Source organism: Anas platyrhynchos, chromosome 14 (assembly GCF_047663525.1).
Source record: "Anas platyrhynchos isolate ZD024472 breed Pekin duck chromosome 14, IASCAAS_PekinDuck_T2T, whole genome shotgun sequence".
NCBI classification, from domain to species: Eukaryota; Metazoa; Chordata; class Aves; order Anseriformes; family Anatidae; genus Anas; species Anas platyrhynchos.
The window spans coordinates 1,836,702-1,861,301 of record NC_092600.1 but is presented as its reverse complement, the minus strand read 5'-3'; the positions used below and the strand labels follow the sequence as shown (position 1 = coordinate 1,861,301).

Below are 24,600 nucleotides of genomic sequence, written 5' to 3'. Positions count from 1 at the left end.
ATGCTACATCAGACGTCGGTGTAACAGGAGCTCTTTCAGAGCAGTCATTCATCTGGAACCTCTGGGCAAATAAACTGCAAGAAGTATTTCAGAACGTGATGAATGTCACATTAAAATGAACTTTTCATCACATAGGAGCTCGCTACCTAAACGAGCAAGGTGGGGAGCTGCACCTCCCAGCATATAGTGGAGGGTGCCTGCAGAGGTGCAGCTCCATGTAACGTGTGTGGCTGCCGAGGAGGAGGCTCCCGACTCAGCCCCGTTGCACTCACCACCTTTGCACCATTTCCTTTATTTTTTACCCTCGTGATCGGTCACAGAGGCACCACAGGAGGCTCGGAAGGGCTCGGCAGCATCAGTCCCCTCCTGCATTTGGCTGCACTGCTCCAGGTCCCCTGTGGCTTGCAGCTGTGGCCCCTGGGTGGCTCGGGGGGCACTGAGCACAAGTTGGGTTAATGTTTTTACCGCTAGCTTTCCATGCAAGGAATGGACCTGCCAAGTGAACCCTTACTGAACTCGTTGCAGTTTAATAATTTGCATTAGCACCAAATAATCAGCTTGTCACTTCTCAGACCTTCCATCACCGCCGCGCCACCACGGTGCTGCGCTGGCATTTCCAGAGGTGTCCCTTCTAACGGGGAAATTGGGCACGACGGACGGATGAGTGAAAAGTGTAATTCCGAGCACATTCCCTGTTCCAGGTCATGTAGTCTCGTTGAATAGTTAATTGTGCAGTGAAACGTACTCTGGCTAGAAATGGAGAGGCAGAAAACGTAATCACAGATATTCCATGTGTCAGCATTCACACTGGGGACCCCACAAGAGTTTGGGTGGTTCTGGAAGGCGACGGTGCTGGGTTAGGGGAGTTAGCGGTGAACCAACACGAGAGCCATGAAGCCACTTGGAAACCCAAGCTATGCCTACAGGAATAATGCAGAAATGTTGAGCAACTTGTCAAGCTGAGCTGCATGCAGCCAGGAGGGATTCCCCTGCTCTGGTGACCAATGTAGAGATTTATAGGCCCCCACATCAAAAAAAGATCCATCAAGAGGCTGAATTCTACCTTAAACTCCAAAAAAATGAAGAAGCTTGAACTTAGCAAGCCTTTTGCAGATCTCTGACAAATGCAGTAATTTATTGAATTTGCACTAAATATTGGGTATTTTTTTCACAGTATGAAAATGGAATATTTTTGGTAGACCTGGGGCCAGTGCAAAGCCTCCAGCTAGAGAGGACCCGTGGCTGACTTCCAGCCTCCTGCAACTGCTCTGAGGAGAAGCAGCCCCAGTCCAGAAGAAGGTGACCTGCAGAGCAGGAGAGCCTCCTGGCCTGGAGGAGAACCATCAGGCTGTAAGGACACCAGAAATCACTCCTGTGTGGGCAGATATTCCAAAACTTTTTTGGGGGGTTGTTATTGGGACCTCTGTGAGATGTCGGGGGGGTGGCAAATGGAAAAGCTGAGTGGTGGTTCAACAGGGAGCACAGAGCTGGAGATGCACGGTTTACCCAGTCAGTCTGTGATAACAAAGGCAGGAAGCAGACAGTGACCCCCGTGGCAAAGGAGAGCCCGAATGAAATACTCTAAAAAGAAACAGGGAGGCGATAAGGCTGCGGGGTGGAAAAACACTGGAAACATACACAGAGAGAAATACTGGGGGGGAAAAAAAAACACAGCAAATGGAGTGATGAGATTGAATTCATGAAAACATTTGACCTTTCTTTTGAGTAATGCGTGGTCTTTGTTAGAGCTTGCTATAGAGTTTCAGCACTCGGCAGAAGGAACATGTTGGAGATAGGGTGTCATTAGCTTAATGTTACGGCTTGCTCCCGCAGCAAGATCCCTATCATCTTCTGGTGATTCTGTCATTTCTGTTCCAGAAGTAGAACTCAGTTCTGGAAGTGACTTAAAGTACAGCTTAAAAGTTATCACGTTAGGAGAAACAAAGAAATAGAAATCGCTGAGTCCGCTTTTGTTCCCCCAAAATGACCGGGCCCTTTTCGGGCTGCAGAGCTGTGCTGGCTTTCTCAGAAGCACATGTGGGAAGGTGTGGGAGCAACGGGAGGAAACGAGGCGCCTGGGGAAAGTGGGGCTCTTCAGCTAGTGGTCTCATTCCCAAAAACCTTGAAAAAACCCACCGGTGATAGAGGGGTACCAAATGAATTCCTGATGCAGTTCTCCGATCCGAGGGCTGGTCTACACATGGACACTTTCCAGCAGGAGGAATTCCACTGCAGATACTTTTATTCAGACTAAAACTGGCTCCACTTCAGCTCGGTTTAATGCATTTTGGAACGGAATTTAATTTGGAATAAGCACACCCACAAGTTCAAACTGATTTGGCTGATTCCCATTGTATTTTACTTGGGTTACCTTTTCCATCAGCCTTAACGTTACGTGAGGGGCAGCCTCGGCTGAGCATTCAAGAGGCCTTGAAGAGAAACTGTCCTGAAGTCAGCAGCTTTTTCAGCAGATTTCCGAAACGAATACTTTAATAGCGGGGGGCTCTGCGTTCTGATCGGCGACTTCCCATGCCAACAAATTGCTTTTAAACCCCAGCAGGCTGCTGTGCCTGCCACTCACGGGCAGGCTGCATTTTAGAAACCACCACGGAAATAAAGCCCTGGCCATCGCCGGCACCACACGGATCAGCAGCTCCGTTTGTCTCTGCGCTTTGCCTTTTCCCTGTTGGCATCGCTCTCACTTTACAGCAGGCTTAGTTTCCTGAAATAAAAGAATTTTTCTTTGTCGGAACGAGGGCAGCACTGCCTGGCTCAGCCCCGCGGGGCCGCACGCTGCTCCTGCCCCCTGAGCAGGACAGGGGGGACCCGAGCTGTGCCTCCAGCCCCCTGCGAGGCGAATGTCGGGGCTCAGCTGGGAAGCGAGCGAGGAAACCTCGGGCCAGCCTCCCCGCAGCCTTCTGCAGCCCTGTGATATCATGCAGGAATGAGGCATGATTCATCAGCCCTCGCACAGACAAAAGTGAGCGTTCGCAGCCTGCGTGCGCGGTGGAGGCACCCGCCTGCATGGGACAAAGAGGATGGGTAAAAGCCCGGCTGGTCCCAGCTGCGTCTCAGCTCTTCTCCTGTAGGTCTGTTTCCATCAAGGCGAACAAAACTTATTGTATTTGGGGCTCATAATACGTGCTTGCAGTGCTCAGGTTGCTAAATCACGGGGCTGCCCCAGAGCCCGCGGTTAAATGCCGCAGTTCCCACCCCGGCCAAGACCAAATTCCCCTGGAGAACCCGGGCACGGCAGCCTCAGACAAACCCTCCTATGGCACGAGCAAACACGCGCAGAAACATTTCACAGCGAGCAGCACATAAATCAAAGTCGCAGAAACCGGGCAACACGAAGCTACTTCGCAAAAGTGGACTTTTCCAACAATGCCTCCTTTGTTCGGTGCTGTTTGGAAGCAGGGAATTTCGGCCCAGCCCTGCCCAGGCAGAGCGGGGTTTCCCAAGCCCAGGTCTCTCTCGCACCCCAATTTTCAGCAGGGACCTGATCAGCTGTGCCCATCGCTTCACCCACCCCACCTCCGTGCCTCTGGACACCCTCTGCAGCACCAGCATCCCCTGGGTGCCCCCACGGGTGCTCGTCTGGGGCAGGCAGCGCATTGGGTGGCAGCCCCGTGGTGGCCCCACACCACTCGGCCAGTGGGAAGCGGCTGCACCGTGGGGTCTGACACTGCCCTGGCCACCTGGGACCCCCTCCACGGGCTGGTGTGGAGGTTTCCCAAGCTGCTGTGACCCAAGTTGGTCATTCTGTTTGGAGTATCCTTCCAGACACCAGTGGTGGACAGCATAACGCCTCTGGTTTTACTGGAACATCACAAATTTCGTCATGTGCTGCTGGGGGGCAGCCAGGGTGCGTGCCACAGTGCACACGGGGACCGCACACCCCCAAGCAGCCACCCCAAAACCAAACCAGAGCCCAGCCGACCTGCCCGGGGTGGGGGGTGCCAGGACTGAGCCCCCCACCCCACTCCATGACCGCTGGGGCAGCGGGGGGGGCGCCGCCGGGGCCCCTTCGGAGCGTCAGAAACGAGAGCTGGGGGGGGGGGATGCGAGGGGGATGGAGGGGATATGGGGGGCATGGAGGGGATGGAGGGGATGTGAAGGGGATGTGGGGGGCGTAGAGGGATGTGGGGGGGATGGAGGAGATGTGGGGGGGATGGAGGAGATGCGGGGAGCATGGGGGGGATGGAGGGGGTGTAGGGGGCATGGGGGGAATGTGAGGGCAATGGAGGGGATGCAGGGAGGATGGAGGGGATTCAGGGGGGATGGAGGCTCCCGGGGCCGCCCCCCTCCCCTCCGCCTCCCGGCCCCGGGCCCCCCGCCCGCCGCTCCCGCCCCGTCGGGGCCGGACCCGCCCCCGCGGCCCGCCTCTCCCCCCCTTCACCCCCCCATCGGGGCCGTCCCGGGGCTGGGCGAAGCTTTAAGGGCTGCGGCGGCGGCGCGGAGCGGAGCCGGAGCAGGAGCGCAGCGCTACGGACCCCCCCCCCTACCCCCGGTGCCACCGCCACCACCATGCCCCACTCGGTGGCCCTGCGCGGCCCCTCGCCATGGGGTTTCCGTCTGGTGGGCGGCAAGGACTTCAGCACGCCCCTCACCATCTCCAGGGTGAGCTGGGGGCCGGGGGGTCTGCGGGGTCTGCAGCCTCTCCCCCCGCTGCTGGGGGTCGGGGGGCACCGGGGGCTCCGGGGGGCGCAGGGCGCGGAGCCGTCGGGGGGCGCAGGGCGCGGGGCTGCGCGCTGGGGGCTTCTCGTTTGGGCAGCTCGGCTTTGTGCTTTGGGGTCGGGGGGTGCTGGGCGGAGGGTGCAGGGGTGCCGCTGAGCTTCCCCCCCCCCCGCTGGGCTGCGGGGTTTCGGGGGTTTTTGCTGGACGTGGGGGGGATCGGGCGGTTCGCGGGGTGGCTGTAGCGTTGAGCTGCCCTCCTGGCGCACAAAAGCCCTCTGCCATCTCTTCGTTCCCCGGCCAAAGGCGTGACAGAAAGTGGAAAATATTTACCCTGAGCTGTAAAGAAAGCTGGGGAGGAAGGCACCTTTAAAAGGACCTGGGGCTGTGTTGGAGCCCTGCAGTGCCCACTGCCCAGCTTTGTGGGGTTGGTTTTATTCCGGACAGCCCCCACTCAGGTGGCCCAGTGGGGTTGGGTTGTGAAGGTATAAAGTGGAGAAAAGGGGGGGGAGATGGATTTGGGAAGGACTGGGGTGCAGGCTGCTGCCCCTGGGGGGCTCGGGCACCCAGCTCTGGTGTGGGTGCCCCTGGGGAGGTGGGCACAGCAGCTCCCCAAACCCCCAGCCACGTGGGGTTTTATTGCAACTGAGCACAGAACCTGGGTGTCTGTACGAGCCTGTCTGCTGCAGAGAGGAATATCTGAATTTAGAGGAGGGAGCCTGCTCGGCTGTTAGTTTGGAAAGTTTGGTTTAACGTTAAGCAAGAAAAAACTCTGCTTTTGCATAGCCAAGCGCTGGCCCAAAGTGGATTCAGCAAACCCAGGAGGTGTGAGTATAACGCCCCTCTGGCCGGCTTTACTTTGGGTAAAGATGGTGCTGGTTTGGAAATAATGCCCAAAGGGGCAGAATTAGGGAGGCTGGGGGTGGGCATGGGCTCTGGGAGCTGGGCTGTGCAGAGATGTGGTTGGGAGCAGGTGTGCTGCGTGCCCCCCTTTGATTATGGAAGTGCATGGGGAGGCAATTAGGTGAATTGATGAACCAGGAGCTGGGGGAGCAGCTCTGCCCATCCCGAGGCTGGTGCAGCCCCCGGACCCCCAGCCCAGCAGCGGGGAGGAGAGGAAGATCCGCAGGGCCGGAGACAAAAGCGTGGGAGGGAGCCTCTCTGCAGGCTGATTGTGGAGGCTTTTGGCTGACTTCTGCCTGGTTCAAAGTGCTTTTTTATTTATTTTGTATTAAAATGTCATTAAATTACAAACAGATACTCTAAAAAGCAGCGATCCTGGTGGGAGGAGGGAGCAGACTCCAGGGCTCCCACCTCCAGCTGCGAGCCCCAGCTGCTGACATGGGCCGGGGCTGGGGTGGCTGCGCCCCTCCTGGGGATGGATGCACCCCTCCTGTGTCCTTATGGGGCTGGGGATGATGTGGGGCATGAGGCTGGGGCTGCTCAGCAAGCCTCCTGAGTGTGTGGGACCAGCTGATGCCGGCAACTCGTGGGCTAGAATTTGGGACGTGAGACATCTGAAAGCCACCCACATCCAGCTCTCGATGCCAAAGGCTGTCTGTCTCTTTGTAGCCCTGCTCCCAGTCACTTGTAAAACATGAATTCATCTGCGTGGGGTTTGAAAAAAAATATCCTCAGTCACCAATAGGTTGGTTTTGTCTAGTCCTTGCTAGGCTGCTACAGGAAACAATTTCTCTCCAGACCTGACAGCTCCCTGGCAGTAAGGGAGCGCGCTGCTTGGAGCTGCTTGCTGCCTGCCTGGAGAACCCTCCCTGGGTGCAGCTGCTTCTCCCAAACCTACCTGCGTGCTGTCACTTCACCCAGAGCAATCTTAAAGTGTTGCTTTGGTGGGACCTGACCCCAAAGAAGGGCTATAGGAGGGGTGATGGAGCAGCCGGAGCTGGCTGCACAGTGCTGGAGCAGGAGGCACCGCTTTGGTGCCCAGGCTGGGGCGGGACAAAAAGGACAAACCTGGAAAAATATGGATTTGGCAGCAAGAAAAACAATGATCTCAAACAGTGCTGCTTTGGAGTAGGACTTGAGTGACTTACCAGGACTTGCTTTACCCTTTCGCTCCCTGCAAAGTCCTGCGCTTGCACAGGTGCAGCTCGTGGGGGTGAGCCCTGTCGCTTGCAGCTGTTTGGAATATGCTCATGAAGTCAAGAAATGATTTATTTGTCTTGAAAGCAGGTCTCATCCCTCTGTGGTTTGATAAATCTTAAATGACAAGTGGTAAAGGTCTGATTGCTCGAGTCACCGAGAACAGCTGATGCTGAGGCCATGGCTGGAGCTGGAGCGTGAAGTGTTAAAGTCATTAAAATGAAATCTTGGGTATTAAAGATAAGGAAATGCAAATACAGATGGGTGTGCTTAGGGCATCTGTCTCATGTGGCCACTTAAAAAGCCAGCTGTGCTTGCTGTCCCTTTTTTCCTTGTTTCTTCCTCTGTTTTCTTGGGGGCCACAGAGCGTAAGACTGGAGGTGGTGGCACTGCCCTGCAGGGGAGCCTGGGGGGGGACAGGGGGCTGCAGCCTGTGGCTCTGTGCTGGGGAGGGAGCCTGGCTTGCTTTGTCCCTGTGGCTACAGCAAGTTAAAGCCGGGTGTAACTCATCATGTAATGAGAGGTTCCTTCCCCTAGTGATATTTATAGGGGTGGGGGAATGACCCAAAGCACCTGGCCAAGGCCAGCTCTGAGGACTTGACAGAAAGTGGCTGTAGGACCTTGTTAATTTTCTGGTTAATTTTCCTTGGAGGCTAACAAGTGGACACTGCCTGTGCCTGTGGCACAGGGGCTTCCTGCTGCTTTCAGGCAGGTACCCACAACGCTCCCTTTCAGCTCCCTTTCACCCGGCAGCACACCCAGCAGCAGGAGTGGAATAACTTACTCAGCTGCTCTCAGTGCTCTGCCTGTAACCACATCAGTAACTGCTGTGGTTCTGTGTGGGATTGCTGTTGATCTACCCCTTGCCTAGGATTAAAAGATAATCAGTCATTAGTGTAACTGGAGTAGCTGAAGGTATTAATCGCCCGAACTCACTTGTCGAGCTCTCAGAGCAGCCAGCGTCATCCCCTGCCCAGCTCTGCCAGCGCCAGGCCAGGCACTTGCTGCTTTTAGGCAGAGCTCCCTGGCTGAGCAGGCTATTGACAAATGGGCTGAATCCAGTATTGGAAACAAAAAGTAGTTTTTTAACACAGCTTTTCCGTTATCTGCTGGGTCCAACATCAGCGTACCTGCTGGTCTCTAGCAGAGCAGCAAGAAATGCATTTGTCAGCGTTGGCTTGGAGCTGGAACAAGAAATAATCGGTCTGCAGCCCATTACCCAAGTAGTGTGGTGCAGGGAGTTCAGGTTGACTCAAGTTTAAGCAGCTTTTATGTTTGAGCAAATACTTGCCCCATGTAAGGTTGGGATACACAGAAGGGATTGTGCCGATGGAGGAATTCCAATAAAAGTTGTCTTGTTCCCTCCTCTGGGCTCCCTGCAGATCCCCCGGTGCCACACTGGGATCCTGACCACTGGCACACCAAATGCACGCACCCTAAACCCCGGTTTGTGTTATGGGGTGACCCACAGGTCCTGTTCCTGCATGCTCCGGGCTGGGGATGGCAGAGCCCAAACCTGAGGCTGGGTACAGGGGGGTGGTTTGGGTTAGCCCCCTAAATTCCCACCTGATTGCGTGAATCCTGACACTTGGCAGAGAAGGCAAGAACCAGAGGTGCCAACAAAAGGAGCAGGACTTTTCCCTTTGCTTTTCTGCTAGGCCAGAAAGTTGTTGTCCTGGTTTTATATGCAAATTTTATGTACTTGATTGTTTATTAAATGGAAACGGTCCACTTTGTTAATGGTCACAAATGGACTGGAATAACTGCTCTGTGCTGATAAAAATCATAAAGCTCCAGACACGGCTGATTTCTGCTGGCCTTTGGTATTTCTATTGTCTGTATAGAAGAACGGAGGGATCTTTGCTGTTTCTCTTTGTTGCATATTATTGTTGTAACGTAATGATTCAAGTGGGGTGATGTTTTTAAGTGGCAGGAACTAGTTGTGCTTGTTGTTGTTTTGTTTTCATTAGTCTCCCAGCGCTTGCTTGGTTGGTGCAAGGTCTCAAATGAGAAATCTGTGCTCTTGCACTTCAAGCTGTAGTGGTGCTTAACAGTTAATTTAACAAAGATAAGGGCTAACAGAAGTATGTTACAAATATGTTCGCTGCTGAACGTGCTCCATCACTGAGGCTTTATTTAATAACCGAGAGTGAAGTAAATGCTTGCGCTGGTTCAGGAGACAGTAATGGGAGAATAGGCTGGAATGAAAGGCTAATGGTAATTACCCTAATCAAGCACGCTGATAATCCCAAGTGGGAAACCAGGCGGAAAGAATGATTCACGCAGGTCCATTCATACGAGCCCTGACCTTGGTGCGAGTTTAGCAAAATAAACCCAGCACACCCTTGAAAACACTCAGGCCGCTGCCAGGTCGAACAAAGCAGAAGGTGCTCGGTGTAACCGGGGTGTTGAGCTTTTTGTTGTTGCTGCTAGAAAACTGACATCACCTTCATTGTGAAGATTGAAAGATTGCCTGTTGGGACAGGTAGGCAGAGTCAGAGTTCCTCTGGAAAAATGTCTGGGTGTATCCCGCTCCCTATGAGGATAAAGCAGAATAAAAGCTTAATAAAATGCTCCTGTTGATGTGGGATGCATGCAAGGAAAATATACGGAATGCTGCTTTTTTATTTTTTTTTGTTGCTTTATAGTTCAACAGGTGGTGATACATATAGGTGGTCCTGCTGGGGATAGATCAGTCCTTTAATTTCAATACAAATATCTCATTATGGGTTATGTGGAATTAGTGAAGACTATTACAACTCGTTTTTTCTTGTAGCTTGGGGAGAAAAATGCATGTTAAAGTCTGCAGGTGTTACATAGTGAATCTCTAGAGGTGTGGATCCTTTTAAATGTAATATTTTAACTTAAATCGTTTGACTTCAGAGTTCTTAAAATGCATCGGCTCCTGGTTCTTAGATACCCAAGCACTTAGCGAAATTATTTTTGTTCTAAGCCACCTGTGACCACAGGTGCTGGAGTGTGAAAGAAAACAGCAGATCTCTCAAGATCTGGTGGAGCTGATAAAACAGCTAAAACAAACATGTTAACAGAACACACTCCACTTGATTTGTTGTCAGTGCGGAGCTGCTGGATGTGTACTGAAGCAAGGCACTAATATATGTAGTGAAAGCTCGTTAATGTAATGGGTTTGTACACGGCCGTTAACACCAGCTCGCAGTAAGCCCTGGCAGATAAGGGCTGGGAATGTTTGGCTTCAGCTTCTCGTCTTGCTTGAGGTTTCTGTGCGAGTACCAGATTCACTGGGTTACTTGGAGCAATCGCAAAAATGCAGAGCCACAGCGTGTCGTTGGAGTGGGTTTCACAGCCAGCAGAGACCAGGAAAAAAGAAACAAACATTCTCACCATATAGAACGTATCTCTATTTAAAAAAAAAAAAAATGCTGTGCAAGAGCATTTCAGCCAATAAATCTCCCAGATGTCAGAAAGATGCCTTCAAAGCCTGTACCACACTCAATCTTTCTTGTCAACCAGAGCAGCAGAAACTTGCAGCTCAGATTCACACCCATTAAACCTTAAGTACTTCGACAGAAACCCGTCTCGTGGACTAACAGCCGAGTACGTGCAAATGACATCTTGGAGTACAAGAAGCTGCAGAAAGCAAAATACAGCTGATTAAATAAGATTATTTTAAATAATTATTCCTAGTTATCAGTAATGGGCAGAGCGTGGTTGGAAGAGAAACAGCCTCGAAGAACTAAAACCTGTGTGGTTTGCGAACAGGCACCACGGGCTGGATGCTGTGCTGGAAGGTTACCGTGCCCGGAGCCTGGATGCTGTCATCCCCCGAAAGCCAAAGCCACGGACGTTTCCCAGAAGCCTTTAGCACATGTAAAGCTTCCAGCACAAAAGGCCAAACCCTGCGAAATATCCACTGTGCACAAATAAACCCGGAGAAGGCAGTGGCACGCGGCCCAGCGGCAGCAGGGTGCACGATGTGACTGCCTCCTTGTTTCTCAGGGACCGAGCTGCAGGTTTGCTCCCCGCCTGAATTCAGGCTGCTTGTGGTGAGCTGCTGCTTGACAGCACCTCTGCCACTCTCCTTTAGATCATAAAGAAAATATCTGCCAGGAAGATGGATTGGGAGAGTCCGTGTTTTAAAGGGAGCGCTGCGAGCACCTGGGGGCTCTCCAGAGCTGCTCCTTGCAGCCCCTGTGGCAGTGCCAGAGGTGGGCTGGGGGGCAGAGAGGGGGCTTCTCAGCAGGGCTGGCCACAGACCCTTGAATGGAAATGAGCTGCTGACCATGATAAAGGCTTCTCTGTTGAACTGGTGGTGCCAAATGGTGGCCATGGTGTGGCTCCTGGGGGACCTCAGAGCTGCTCCGGGCTGACCCGCGTTGTGGGGTGCGCTGTCCCACTGGGAGCATGGGGTGACCCTAAGTGTGGCAGAACCCAGGGTGGTGGTGGGCTGGTGCTGGGTGTAGCAGAGCAGCTCATCCCCAGCTTCTCCACACCCCACCCTCCCCCAAGGAGGGAGAAAAGGGGCAGCAGTGCGGTGGGGCTGAGGAGTCAGCCCCCTCCCATGGCTGAGTGACCTGCGTTTTCCTCGGCTGGCTCTCTGAGATTTCCACCTGGGCTAGGTGGCTCAATTTATATGGTTCAATTTATGGTTCCTTGATTCTCATCCTCTTCCCTGTAGAGATCTCAGCCCTTGAGCTGGATTAGGACCGAAGCTACAAATCTGATTCTAAATTTGGATTCGGATCCATCAGCAGTTGGGCTGGGAAGGGGGGTTTTGAGTGTTTTGCCCTTCGTAATGCTTGTACTCTGCTTCTTTCCCTTTTATGCTCTTAAACGTCTTCCTTCTTATTTCTTCAGCAGTTAAATGAAGTCACGTTATGTAAACAGTGCCCCTCGCTTGCTGTGGTGTGCAGCATGCCCAAGCAAAATCAAGATATGCTGGTCTCTTGCACTTCTCTAACCGCTTATATAAACGGATTGGCAAGGAAAGCGTATTAGTTCAAAGAACAATGCTATGAAAAGCTGAAGAGAATCCCTGGAAGGAGTGGTTAAAAGATTTGGGGAATTTATCTTCATTAGTTTGCCACTTAACTCTTGGTCCTTCCTGTTTTAAGAGATATTGCTGCTGTAAGAGCATCTGCTGCCTTGTGGTGTGCTTCCTGACGGCAGGACGGGTGCGCTTTGTTGGAAAGCTGAGAACTTTATCACACTGTCTTGAAAGCCTCTCAGAGGCTTTAATCAGGCCCTTTTGATCACGCTTGCAGAACAGAAAATTTCCCCAGACTTGCCTGTAACAAACTGCTATTGATTTGGTTACCAAGTGATGTGGTCTGTACAGGTTGGTGCAGAATTGTGCCTTTTAACCCATTAAATTCGTAAAGATGATTCCAATAATTGATGGGGTGAGCCTTTTTTTTTTTTTTATAGTAGCACTCTTACTGTGTTAATCTATTAATATAATTACTTAATATAACAAATTAAGCTTTTGCTTAAGCATTCATTGCTTCTGCTTATGGTACCGGCCAGTTCCAGAGCTCCCTTGAACAAAGCTGCTTTCACACAGAGCCGTGGATGCCCTTCCCCTCCGTGCCCAGCACCAGCCCCTGCCTGCACCCCATGGAGCTGGTGCTGCACCCACAGCAGTGCTGGGGGCTCACCCCCAAGGTTTGCTCTGCCCTGCCTGCTCCTACAGGCCTGGCAGGTGCCTGGCTTTGGTCTACGGGAGGGAAAGAATAATGCTGCGTGTGTTTCAAGAGTAAACTCCTCTTAGTGCAAATAATCTCACTTACTAAATGAGATTGCGCAGCTTCCAACCCCAGCTGGCTTCGTGCAGCAGTTGCCTTAATGTGCATTATTTTGTTGGCCTGGAGTCAGATGCTAGCACTTAGTAAATCAGCACGAGGCCCCAGCGGCCAGATAAGATAGCCACTGTTGGGTTTGGGGCTTTTCCCAGACCTGCTCCAGAGCATCCCCTTGACTGGGGAGAGAGGGTGGTTGGTTTTTTTTGAGCATGGCTTGGCCTGGCGATGCCTCCCACGGTCAGTGCTGTCAGATGGGGAGCAGACTGCCCTGGAGAAGCAGTGTCCCCCAGCCCGATGGCAACGTGGTGGCCTCCAGGGCATCTCCAGCAGCACCACGCTGCTCTTGTGTGGCTTCTCCCAGCTCTGCATCAGCTGGCGTTGGATTAACGGCAGTGGGAAGCACAGGGTAATGATAATTAGCAGCCTAATTTAACTGGTAGCTGGTGTTCATGTCAGTGCAAGAGTCACTGCTGTGGCCCATGTCAGGGTCATCGCTGGTGTGGCTGTGTGAGCTCACTGGGCTTCCAAATGGGGCTGGATTCTTGCTAGCTGGGAAAGAAGAACTTCTGGATAGCTTTATTAAAAATATTTAAAGTTTTTTTGCTTTGGGTGTGCTTCTGCCACAGACTTGACTGCTCTGGATGTGTTATTGAGGCTGCTGTCAGCCCGTGGCATGGGCAGAGCTCTCCGGGATGCTGAGTGGCCTCATGCCTGCAGGGCTGTGGCTGTGGGGTCTGCACAGTACAGCTGGGGCGTGTGAGACAATGTTTGATGTATTTATCCTGCTCTGATGCCAAATAAATCCATTACAAGACATTTTTATGGTTGTCCAAAAAAAATTGTTAAAAATCCTGTGCTTTGGCACATCGTCTTCCTTGGGCTGTAGAAGACCAGGGCTGTCCTCGCAGCCTGGCTGGAGCAGGAGCACACGAACAGCCCTGATTCCTCCAGCATGGGCAAGCTGGGGCAGGGCACAGGCACCACAGAACGTGGCCACACACCTCTGGTGGGTGATGTGTGCCCCAGGGGAGCTGGGGCTCTTGATTTGGGGAGCACGGGGAGAGGGGCTGCAGCTTGTCCTGGCTCTGGGGATGCTGCTTACACCAGCCTGAGTCGCATGCCCTCGGTTTTGTCTTAATCTGTGTCCCTTTAGCCTTAATCCTACATGGTTTGTCCTCTGCACCCACGAACAAAGAGGCCTTACTGCTGTCTTTGTAACCCTCCCTGTTCAGTACCCGTGCCTTTGATGGAGGGCCCTTGTGGGAACACGGCTCCGGTGACTCACTGCGGGGTTTTCGTAGGGTTTTTAAACCTCATAATACATCCAGTTACTCTCAGATTTGTGCACGCTTGATTCATGTCATGCATACCATGGTTACAGCAGACCATGGCGCTCTCTGAGCATGAATGGGTGCCTCTGTTCAAAGCCCCGTGCCAAGGCCTCTCCTTGCTGCCCCGCGGAGATGTTACAGCCACGTGCTCCCTCCTCGTTTATTTGTTAATTTGCACATGGTAATAGAGGCTCACCCTACCTGGGTACTTGACTCCAAATGCACGTTCTCCTACAAAGCTTACATTTAACATTGCCTCCTTGTCCTTCTGGAGATCCTGGCTTTGGGGGGGGCTCTCCGTGTGGATGCTCACCGAGAGGAGCAGGCAGGGCAGTGCCCAGGGCTTGATCCTGTGTTCATGTGCAGTGCAGTGGCCCAAAGCCTGAAGGGTTTGCCTGTGGCATCTTTGGTGGCAATGGCTTTGCACAGCTGGAAGTTGGGAGAACTTGGCTTGAAGCACTTTAATCTCTATTTGCCAACAAATACGAGCTCTGGACCTGACACGTTATTATACTGATTCCCAAGCTGCTGTGACACTGATGCTGTATCTCAAACTAATGAGTTCTTGGAGCTCAGCTCCGTTTCAAGCCCTCAGTCATCTACGTGGATATCATAAAATGCTAATATGAAGATGCTGCCAAAATAACTTGAAATAAACCAGAAACTAAAAATAGGAAACAGCTAAGAGCCCCATTTATGAACAGCTTATTCTCCAAGGAAGCTGCAATGTGGTTAAGATCAGTGCAAGGGGAAAAATCCCTCAGACATCCAGACAGCATTGAACAGACAGGAACAAAACGCAGCTGTATTGGGTCAGACTGAAGGGCTCGGAGCCCAAAAGCCTGCTGGCAGCGGTGGGCACTAAGGGAAATGTGTGACAACATGTGGGTGCATGGAGATGCTCCCTTGGAGGAGCTGCCTGAGCTGCTGGGAGGCTTTCAGGTAGGTCTGGCAGCTTCTGTGTCAGCAGAAGGAGCCTCGTACTGGGTGAATATTGTGTTTTCTTACCCAGGTTCAAAAAAAACAACAGGACAAATTAATTCCAGGGAAAAAAAAAAAATAATCTCTCCGGGGTTCAAATGCCCTGTGTCAGAGCTTTGCAGCTAATATGTGCTGTGTGAAGAAATAGCTCCCATTGTTTGCTCTGGGCTGAGTCACAGGGGAGCCAGGCTGGGAAGGAGGTAGCCAGGCAGGTTTGTGTGGAGCAAAAGAGCTGGCTGGAGCTATTGAAGAGCAAGTGGTAAATGTTGATTTGCTCTGACAACACAACAAAAGGCCTAATTCAGGCTGTCAGTTCTGCTTAGATGCAGAAAGTGATTTGGAGCTCCTCGAACACCTCCAGGTCTGTGTCTGGGTGGCACCTGGAGCTGTGCTGGAGGGGGAGCGCTGCTGCCGGGGCGGTGTGTGCCAGGCTGGCCTGGGGGTGCACAGGGCTTTGGGTGGTGTGATGGCCAAACCCTCCACAAATTCCCTCTGAAAGTAAGAGCTTTAAAAAGTAAACAGAAGGAAAAAGGTGAAAGCAGATGTGTGCGTGACTTCTTCTTTAAGAAGCTGCCTGTTTAGTGGTAGCATGGGCTTGGTGGTACCACGACACAGATGGCCAGAACCTAGCAGCTAACCAGGCAGCCTGAGGTGGGTTACCCTGTGCACTGAGGGGGGGTGGAGGACGGAGCAGTGATTCTGTTTTTTGACTCTTGTGTTTTATTCTGAAACCAAACCTGGTGAAAATGGGACTTCTACCGGCTGACCCTGCCAGGAGGCAGCCTTGGGGCAGGCAGCCTCCCCTCTGGTCCTCAGCACACCTCTGGACGTGGTGAGGCACGGAGCTATCACCTAAGGCAGGACTGCACCGGTGTAAATCAAAATTAAAGGAATCAAGGCGCTGTTACACGAAATACAGCTAGGTACAGAGGGGCAGAAAGCCACTGTGCTTTGAGCCATGTGTTGGGTCAGCGGAGGGGTAACAGATGCTCTGGGTGCCCGAGGAGGAAATTGAAGGACACACATGTAGTTATAAAGAGCTTAAATAGGCGTCTTTACCTGTCCTGTCTGTGTTGTATCACTTTATCCTATTGCAAAAATTAAAAACATATTTGGGCTGATGTAACCGAAAGGGTAATTTCTCAATGTTTTTTATAGGCTGTAGGTTTGGCCTTACGTCTGACCACAAATGGTACCTGGACATGTCATTAGCTCCTCAGGAAAGACGTTAAGTTTTATAAGGCTTTGGCATTCCTACAAAAAAACAGTAGGAAAGGGTTGTGGATGCTTGATGAGCTGCGTTATGTTCCGTGCAGGGCTGCAGAGAGACAAGTTGTTTGAATAATGGTCAGGAAAAACTGATGTCAAATGTAACATCTCCCCAGGAAGCAATTAGGGTGACTGCTCTCATCTCTAAATTACATATTTATCCAAAGCAGAGAGTTTCACGTACTCTTCAGGGACTGATCCTTAAAACATGTTATAGGGCCTGCCAGCTAAAGGAGCTTTCTTTATAGAGGGCGTTGCATTGTTCGAATAAAGAGGTCGGATCTGATCATGTCCTGAGGGTGACAGAAAGCTCGTGCTCCAAGAGCCAGCACCTGGTGGCATTGCGTCCTTGACCCTCAAGGGTTCAGGGATGGCCCTGGCTGTGTCCCAGCTCTGGTAGCTGCTGTTGGTGTTGGCAAAATGTGTGGGTCCCCAGAGAGAACTTGTTTCAACCTGCTTGTTTCAATCGGTCTCTTCAAAGCGAGCGTTCTTTTAAGTAACCCTTCCGTGTTCTCCTGCCTAGATTAACCCTGGAAGTAAAGCAGCCCTGGCAAACCTGTGCCCAGGAGACATCATTCTGGCAATTAACGGGGAGAGCACGGAAACCATGACGCACCTGGAAGCACAGAACAAGATCAAGGCGTGCACGGACCAGCTGCTGCTCTCCGTGAACAGGTAGGTGCCGCGCGCCGCTGGCTGAGGCTGCAGGTGCCGTGTCCGTGTTACTGAGAAACGCCTCCGTGGGCATTTCTGTGCAGCCTGCGACACCTTCCCGTCCTGCTCTGAGCCCCTGCTCTGCAGCAGGTCTGCTCCTGACTGGGGAGGCTGCAGGAGAAGTCCCAGTGCTGCTCCCCTGCCCTTCCAACGAGGGCGGCTGCTGTTTCTGTCCGTGCTCCTTCAGAGAGGGAGATGTGGGAACAGGACAGCCTTGGGGCTTTGGTTCCTTACGTGCTCTGTATCAGCTTCGCCTGACGCTTCTCCAGAAGGCTTGCAGCTGGCCCCGGAGCAGGCGTGCTCTTAGATCCAGTTCTTGATGCATCCCAGCAGCTCGTATGGTTGTTCTGTGGGTGTTAGGAACAGTGAGACAGACTTTCTGGAGGAACAGTGGTACAATAAATGGATTCAGGTCACTTACACGTGCCTGGGTTCTCATTTGTACCTTGTAAGGCTCCTGTAGGCTGAGTTGGGTCCAACCCTTCAATGCAGTTGAGCTCCTATAGACAGGACCAAAAATCCCATCTGGGAGAAGCCTCCAGTTTGATGGGCTCCCACCTATCATTTTCCCAATTAATTCTTCAATTAATACACATTTGAAGGTGCTACCAAATACATGAGTTCTTTGTTTACTTTTACCATTTCAAAGCAAACTGAAGGTTTGTTTTTTATCTTTGCATTGGAATTAGCCTTTTAGCTGAAGGCTTCAAGTGCGCACCACAAATGATCTCGTCCTGCTGAGTGCTCCTTATAAGGCTGACACGGGACTGTTATCTCCAGTAGATTCAAATAATTTGTCCTAATTGCCCACTTCAGATTAAAAAGGCATTTCCTGCTATAAAGAGCTGTCACTTGCTGTTTATACTTCTTTTAGGAAATATGTGGCTTCTGACTGGAAGCCTGGTCCCGGCCCATGGTTGCAGCAGCCCTGCTCTGAGCAGGGAGCGCTGCCCCGAATGGGAAACCTGGGTTTGTTCTGGGGTTTTGTGAAGCAGGGTCTGCAACGCCTGGCTGCAGCAGGGGCTGCTGAGCTCAGCCTGTGCCGTGGAGGTTGTGGCTGCTTCTCTGGGGAAGAAAGGGGGGGAAAAAATAAAAGAAAATCTTTCATGTGGGTAGGACTTCACATGGAGGATTGTCCAGCCTTCCATCAGGTGAAGTTTTTGGGAGGATCGACCACCTATTTACACCCAACCAGGCTACCTGGAGCAGGACAAGGATTCTCTCCCAGTGCTGGTGGAGCTTTCTGTGGGCTGTCTGAAAGCACAAGAGAGGTGGAAACACTCATGTAGCAGGAGGCTTTGGTGGTCCGACAATGGAACAACTTTTGTCAGGAGTTCGGATGCAGTTTTGCTGCAAACAGCTTTCACCTGAAGTCTGGCAGCGTTGTATTCTCGTGTGTGGGTTCCTGCTATCTGAATTTATAAGCTGAAGTCCAATTTTTTCACCCCATTCTAGCCACCAGAATCAATTGACGTCTGTTTGACTGGGATCAAACCACAGGTACTCCTTTTTTTTGCCCTGAACATTGACATACTCCACATCTGTGGGTTGCCTAGTGTCCTCTTGTCATGGTGCAGTTACTCGGTTACACGTTTATATTTGGAAGATAAAGCTGAGATGAATAGTGAATGGGAACTTTGTCATCACGGCAGCTTGAAGACTTCTTTCCATCCGTTCAGCCAGCTGTGAGGCTGTGCCAGCGACTGCCATCCAGCACTGCAGGGGAGTCAGTGCCCAGCACAGCGGCTCCAATAGTCCTGAGACGTGCCTGGATTCGGAAACTGCTTTGTCCCTGCCTAGAGCAGGACACTGCCAGAGATGACTCAAGTTAATGAAATCATCACCTTTTCCATGGAGACTTCTTAATCTGTAACCTGAGGACAGCACCACTGACCCCACTTCATGGCTGAAGAGAGGAGCAGGAGGACGGCGTCCGTCCCAGGACCTGGGGCAGGGTTTGGAAGTCCTGCTGGTGGTACTGGGATCGTGGCAGTGTGCTCAGTGTCAGCAGTATCTGTGAGAGTGGCTCCTGTTGTCCCAGCAGAGGTTCCCATCCTGGTCGCAGTGCAGCAGGACAATGTCCAGCCCCATGCCTGCTGCCCCAGAGCAAAGGGCAGCATTTTAAAAACCACAAGACCAATGCACACAGCTCCTGGGGACGATGAGGAATGGCTGTGTGTGGGGTTTGGTTTTGGGAACGAGATCCTAGAGCTGGTGCTGTTACATGGTTCTTCAGAAAGCAAGCACCTTGTGGGGCCTTGAGAGCTTTCTGTATCTCCTTAGCGTGGCCTTGCGCTTGATAGGAAAAACTGAATAGCTTGTTTTCTCTGCTGAGAGAAAAGCAGCTCCAGTGACACGTCATTAACTCTATTTTTAGTCTGGCCAAGCAGAGTGCTCGGTGACACGGCTCTTGGACTTCTCCCCTGTCTCCTGAGTGACCTCCTGAATCCAGCTGCCTGTGCCCAGCCGTTAGTCAGCGCGGGCAGCACATCCAGCAAAGCCTCGGGAGCAGCTCTCGAAGAACGCCGTGGCCTCATGGGGTGGCTGTGGGTGTCCAGCAGCTGTGTGTGCAGTACTGCTGGTGTCCTCCTGGGCTCTGCAATGGGACTGTGCTCTGGGAGAGCCCCCGTGTATGGATGAACAGGAGGCTGCTTGCTCATCCCAAGGGTGCTTCCCAAGCAGCACCCTTTCTGCATGCCCCCTTTGACAAAATTCCCTACGGAGTGATTTAAAAGGCAGTTAGTGTCTGAAGTATTTGATAGAACAAGCTCAGTGGTCTGTCTTTAATAAAACACATCAGACTGGGTGTTGAGTGCCTCACCAAGTGTGGCTCCATCCCTCTCTGAGGGTGGATGGGGGTGAGGTGGTGAGCTGGGTGGTGGAGGGCTCCCAGGCTCCTGGTGCTCTCTGCGCTTTTCTGTGCCGTGCCCTTTCTCAGTGAACCCCTGACGTTGTGTTCCTGAGATGTACAACAAGATTGGGTTTGTTTTCGAATTGTTGAAAGTTCAAATTTAATTGAAAGTTGAGCAGGAAAGTCGGCGTGGGTGACAACCATACAAGGAAAAAAGGAGCGAGTTGTTGCTGTCTGACGGGGCAGGCCAACAGACCTGGGTGCCCTGACACCGACCGATTTGGGAGATGCTGATTATATTTATTAGATTTGCCCTTTGAAAAGGGCTCTTGGTGGGAAAACAAGTAAGGATGACTGGTTTGTGTGCAGAACAAACCATCGGTGTGTAAAGCTTTCCCATGCACTGCAGACAGTGCTCCTCGCCGTGCCTGGGAGGAAACAAGTGAGTGGGACATCTGCAGTGATGTGGGCTGGCAGTGGTGAGGTGTGACTGTGTGGATGGGCTGCAAATAGCTGCCTGCATCTGTCCTAAGCACAGTCTGTCATTAGAAACATCGCCCTGGCTTTGGTTTTCTCTTGCCCAGCTGCAAGGCGCTCTGCTCACGTGTGCCAGCTGCAGTGGGTGGCCGCTGGGGAGCAGGAGGAAGGCGTGCTGGTCTCCGTGGGATGGTTTTGGTTTGGGTTCTGGTGGTGGTCTCAGCTCTGTCACAATAAGCAGTGAGCAGGGTAGTGACTGGCAACGGGATCTGCCAGAGCTGTACCCCCAAACAAGAAGCCTGCAGCCTCCTGGTCACCAAACCTGACCTTCAGCAGGCGTCTCCAAAGGAAGCGCAGAAATGGGAGGTTCCCACTGAGGCACGAGGTGGAGCAAAACCAGAGAAGTGCTCAAAAACTGCATCAGGGTTTGGGGCAGATGCGTGCACCTGATTTTCCATTTAGCTCTGGGAGGCTGGGGGAGGCAGTGGCTGCAGGCACTGGCAGCAAAACTCAAAGCGTGGTAAAAACAGGCAGGGCCAGGCCCTCCTGTTCCCCAAACAGCAGCAGCCAGCACTCACCGCGGGTGTGAGGAGCTGCAAAAACAAGATAATTGCGAGCTTGATAAATCCCGTCTGGATCCTCTGCAGCAACATAGGCTCAGATGAAGAAGTCGCTGTTTAAAAATCAGTGTTTGTTCCCATAACCAACCTTTTCTCCTCCTGGAAGGCAGTTGGCACGCAGGCGAGCACATAACATGCTCTGCCCAGAGATAACCAGCACAGCAATGCAGCTCGTCCTGTTCCTACATCTCATGTTGGAGCTCTATTAGTGCTCTTAAAGCCTTGCCAGCTCCTTCAGATTGGGCTGTGCCTCAAGTGGAAGCACGCACAGAGCTGGTTTGAGCCGCTGAGGGCTGGGCACACGGAGGACCTCGGGCGCCGGACAGGAGGAGACCTCGTGGCATCGCTGTTCCTGCTGACGCACGTCCTTGGCGGTGCTGCCCAGGCCTGCCGCTGCCCCCCAGGGGAAGGGCGAGCCAGGAGGTGTGTGCTGGGCTTCTGCCCTTTGCCAGCCAGTGGTTTGTGGGGTTACATTTCATTTTTTCCAACGGAGCTGGCCCTGAGCCCACAGTGGGAACGCTTCCCTGCGTGCTGAGGGTCTGGGTAGCGCAGGGGGACCCATCCTGGGGAGGATGAGGCGGGTGGGTCAGGATGTCCGCGCCCACATCAGCCCGGTGCTGTGTCGGCTTCGGGTCCCTCGGGTCCCTGGGTGAGGCAGCAGTGTCTGCAGGAGAAGGTCGGTGACATTGGGCATCCCTCAGGAGTTACTACGTGCAGAAACGTGGCGTGCAGGTCTGGTGTTTAATCACAAAATCTGCGCGCTTGACCGGAGGCCGGGGATTTCGGAGTTTTTAAATAATGCAAATGTGTGGACAACGGTGGTTGTGTGGTAAACTTTGTTCTCTTTTCCTCGCCGTGGAATTGTCTCTAAGGTACACACATGAAGAAATTCCACGCCAGGAAAGCGTGCATGTTTATTCCTGCCCCATGAATAGTGTGCTCGTATTCCTGTACCGCACAGAGAGGATTTCATGTGTGTCTTGAGTCTGATACTTAAGAAATAATAATTTTGCTGCCTCTTTTCTCAGTGCAATCCAGTGGTAGCCCTTTGTTTAGGTGATAATCCTGGGCTCCTGTGCCCAGGGCTGGGTGGGAGCTGCAGACCAGCATCAAGGGGCCCGGGGCTGTCACGCCTGCACTTCTCTGAGATGGAGCTTCTCCAGGGGGGCAGCTTCCAGAGGAGGAAGCCCAGGGATGAATCTGCCGGGCACGGAGCCCCCGGAGCCCTGGAACTTCACAGAGCTGACTTGGAGCCTCCCCTGGCTCCGTGCACATTTTTCTCGTGGCTGTGGTGTGTCTGAGCCGTGCAGTTGGAGATGGGAGATGGGAACCGTTACAGGGTGTGATGTGCTCTTACTGGAAACTTGAGAACAACTGAGTAAGTGAATCACAGCTTCCCCTCGGAGCTGTGCGAGGACTAACAGGGGAAAACCGGCAGCTCTCCAGCGCCCAGCTCCTCGGGAACAGCTCGAGCCAAGAGGAACGAAGGGAGAAGCAGCACCACGGCCTCTTCTGGATGTGTCCTGTGTGAGTTGGGGCCCCTGTGTGCAGTGAGGCACACCTGGCACTAGCATCTTTGTCAGTATGTGTGAACTCACCTTGCAGAGCCAGTGAAAGCCCCGTGCAATGCTGCAGGGACTGATGCTGCACCATGCAGCTACCACAGCGAGCCTGGAGAGTCACAAGCATCTGCTGGAGCTGCCTTCCTGCTTTTTAGAAGGGTATCATCCATATGGGAAATAAAAATCACCTCTGTGGTCGTGACCTTGATGATGCGCTGTGGTGGGAGGTGGGCAGTGATTTCCAATCTCTGCCCCAGGAGGGACTGAACAGATTTGGGGTGAAATGCAGCGAAATGCGCACGCTGCAGAGGTGTGCGGCTGGTGCCTGCTCACGCCTACAAGCTGCATGAGGGCGGGTTGCAGCATCCCAGATTGGGCTGGTGCCCCTCGGGGTGCTGCTCAGCCCTTTATAATGGAGCAAGTGGATGCCCAGTAAGACGCAGTTCTTGCAGCTTGAAAGTAGCTCTGTAAATGCGGAGCGAGACTCGCAGATCATTACCAGGTGAAAAAACACTTCAGTAAAATGTGCCAGCATATGCAAGTAATTTCTGGAAAAATGATATTGTGTGTCTTTTTGAAAACAAATTGTGGGATAAAAGGTGTCTGCAACTTTCTTTGTTTTCTTTCGTGTTGTCTTGTTAAGGGGCCTGTTTCCCATGAAGCCCCATGTCGAAGGCCTAGCGCTAACCTGGGTAGAGTTATTTTTCTTAGGATTGTTCTTGCAGCCATTAAAATAGAGCAGAGCATTGTTAATGCACGGTAATGATTTCCACATAGCTGACTTTAATCCCCTACAACACATCTGAAAACACTTTTCCCGTCCTTGAGCCGTAAATTAAACAACTCGGAACATTTGAGCGCGGTGTCTGATCTCTCACCCATTACGCTGGAGAAGTGTGATTAGTTTTTGCTGTTACCTAAACACAGAGCTGGGACTGCTGGCAGCACGAGGTGCCTCGGGGTGGCCACAGTGACCCCAAGGTCCCTGCTGTGCCTCCATCCCAGGGTCCACTGGGGCCCGTTGTGCTGGGGGTGCTTTCCTTGTGCAGCCCCCCTGGCGAAGGGGGGGGGTCTCCTCGTCACCAAGCCTCAGAAGGTTTTCATTTTGCTTTGGTAAGGCTGGCGATTTCCCCAGTCCCCTTCGCTTTGTTTTTGAAAACGCCAAACAGAACCTAAACTGTGCCATGTCGGTTTAATTTCAGAGCAGCTCAAGTGGAAACTGCAGCCGAGGTCAGTCTGGGTTTGTTCCGCCCTCGCTGGAAGCTGCACAGGGCTGCGTCCTGCTTGCTCCGGCGTCTTCCTTACTCCGAAAACTTCTGGTCGCTCTAAAGAATTGGTGAAGCCCTGGAGTTTAATCATTAAAAATGCTAACTACGAATGGTCTTCTGCATGCAAGCCTGCGGTCTGGCCATGCTGTCCTTAAGTGTACAGACAGGATGACTTTGGAAGCTGCCAGTTATCAGTGTCCCAGGACAGCCGCCGTGGCTTTTTGGGGTGCGACGGGCTGGGAGCCGCGGCGTGGAAGTGGCGGCAGCACCAGTGCCTTGGCTTAGCATGGAGAGAGCTTGCTGTTGCTTATCGCTCTTATCTCCTGGAAGCCGAGCCACTTTATGAATCTCATGTCTTACTCGTTGGCAAATTGAAATCTTCGGGGATTTTTGTTTTTTAAGCTGTATTTGGCGTGCGGTCTCCAGAGCTGCGCAAACAGGAATGTCATAACCGCCCGCTCCTCGGCGGCAGCGCGAACAAACAGCAGGCTAGGTCAGCACAAGGGGAAAAAAGCACGGAAATTATAACCGTGATTTCTGCCAATGCAATTAGGCATTCTCATTGTTCTGAGCCTCCAGATGAAATTCTTAACGTGGAAGCAATATACACAGCACTGGGTGACGGCAAAAATGGAGTCGGGGTTGTTGGGAACGCTGCCGTTCCTGGGAAGGTCAGCTTCCTTTGTCCCAAAAAACAACAGTCTGAAAGACCCATTTAGAAGGAAGGGTCCCAGCCTACAATCAAATAACTGTACTAGAGCGTTTATCAGAACCAGACATCTTTTTCGAACTGTGACAAAGAGCAAGCTCTTTGTTGAACGAGCTGTGATGGTGGGGGCCTGAGTCCGTAAAGGCAGGGCTGCATGCTGACAGGTTTCGATACAGGACACTGGAGGTAAAACTTTGCGTCAAAGACTCCAGGATTAAAACTGCTCCTTGTTCTTCACACTTGGACTCTGCAGATAATTAAACC

The 24,600-nt window shown here is 52.3% G+C and overlaps 1 protein-coding gene across 1 annotated transcript in view; it reads left to right on the top strand.

The window, feature by feature from the left end:
* Nucleotides 1-4,402: 4,402 nt before the first annotated feature.
* Nucleotides 4,403-24,600, top strand: part of PDLIM4 (PDZ and LIM domain 4) — a 40,430-nt gene continuing 20,232 nt past the window's right edge. The window contains exons 1-2 of the mRNA XM_027468660.3: nt 4,403-4,620; nt 16,659-16,810. Coding sequence (XP_027324461.1) covers nt 4,528-4,620; nt 16,659-16,810 — 245 coding nt within the window. The 5' untranslated portion in view covers nt 4,403-4,527. The remainder of the gene's footprint in view (nt 4,621-16,658; nt 16,811-24,600) is intronic.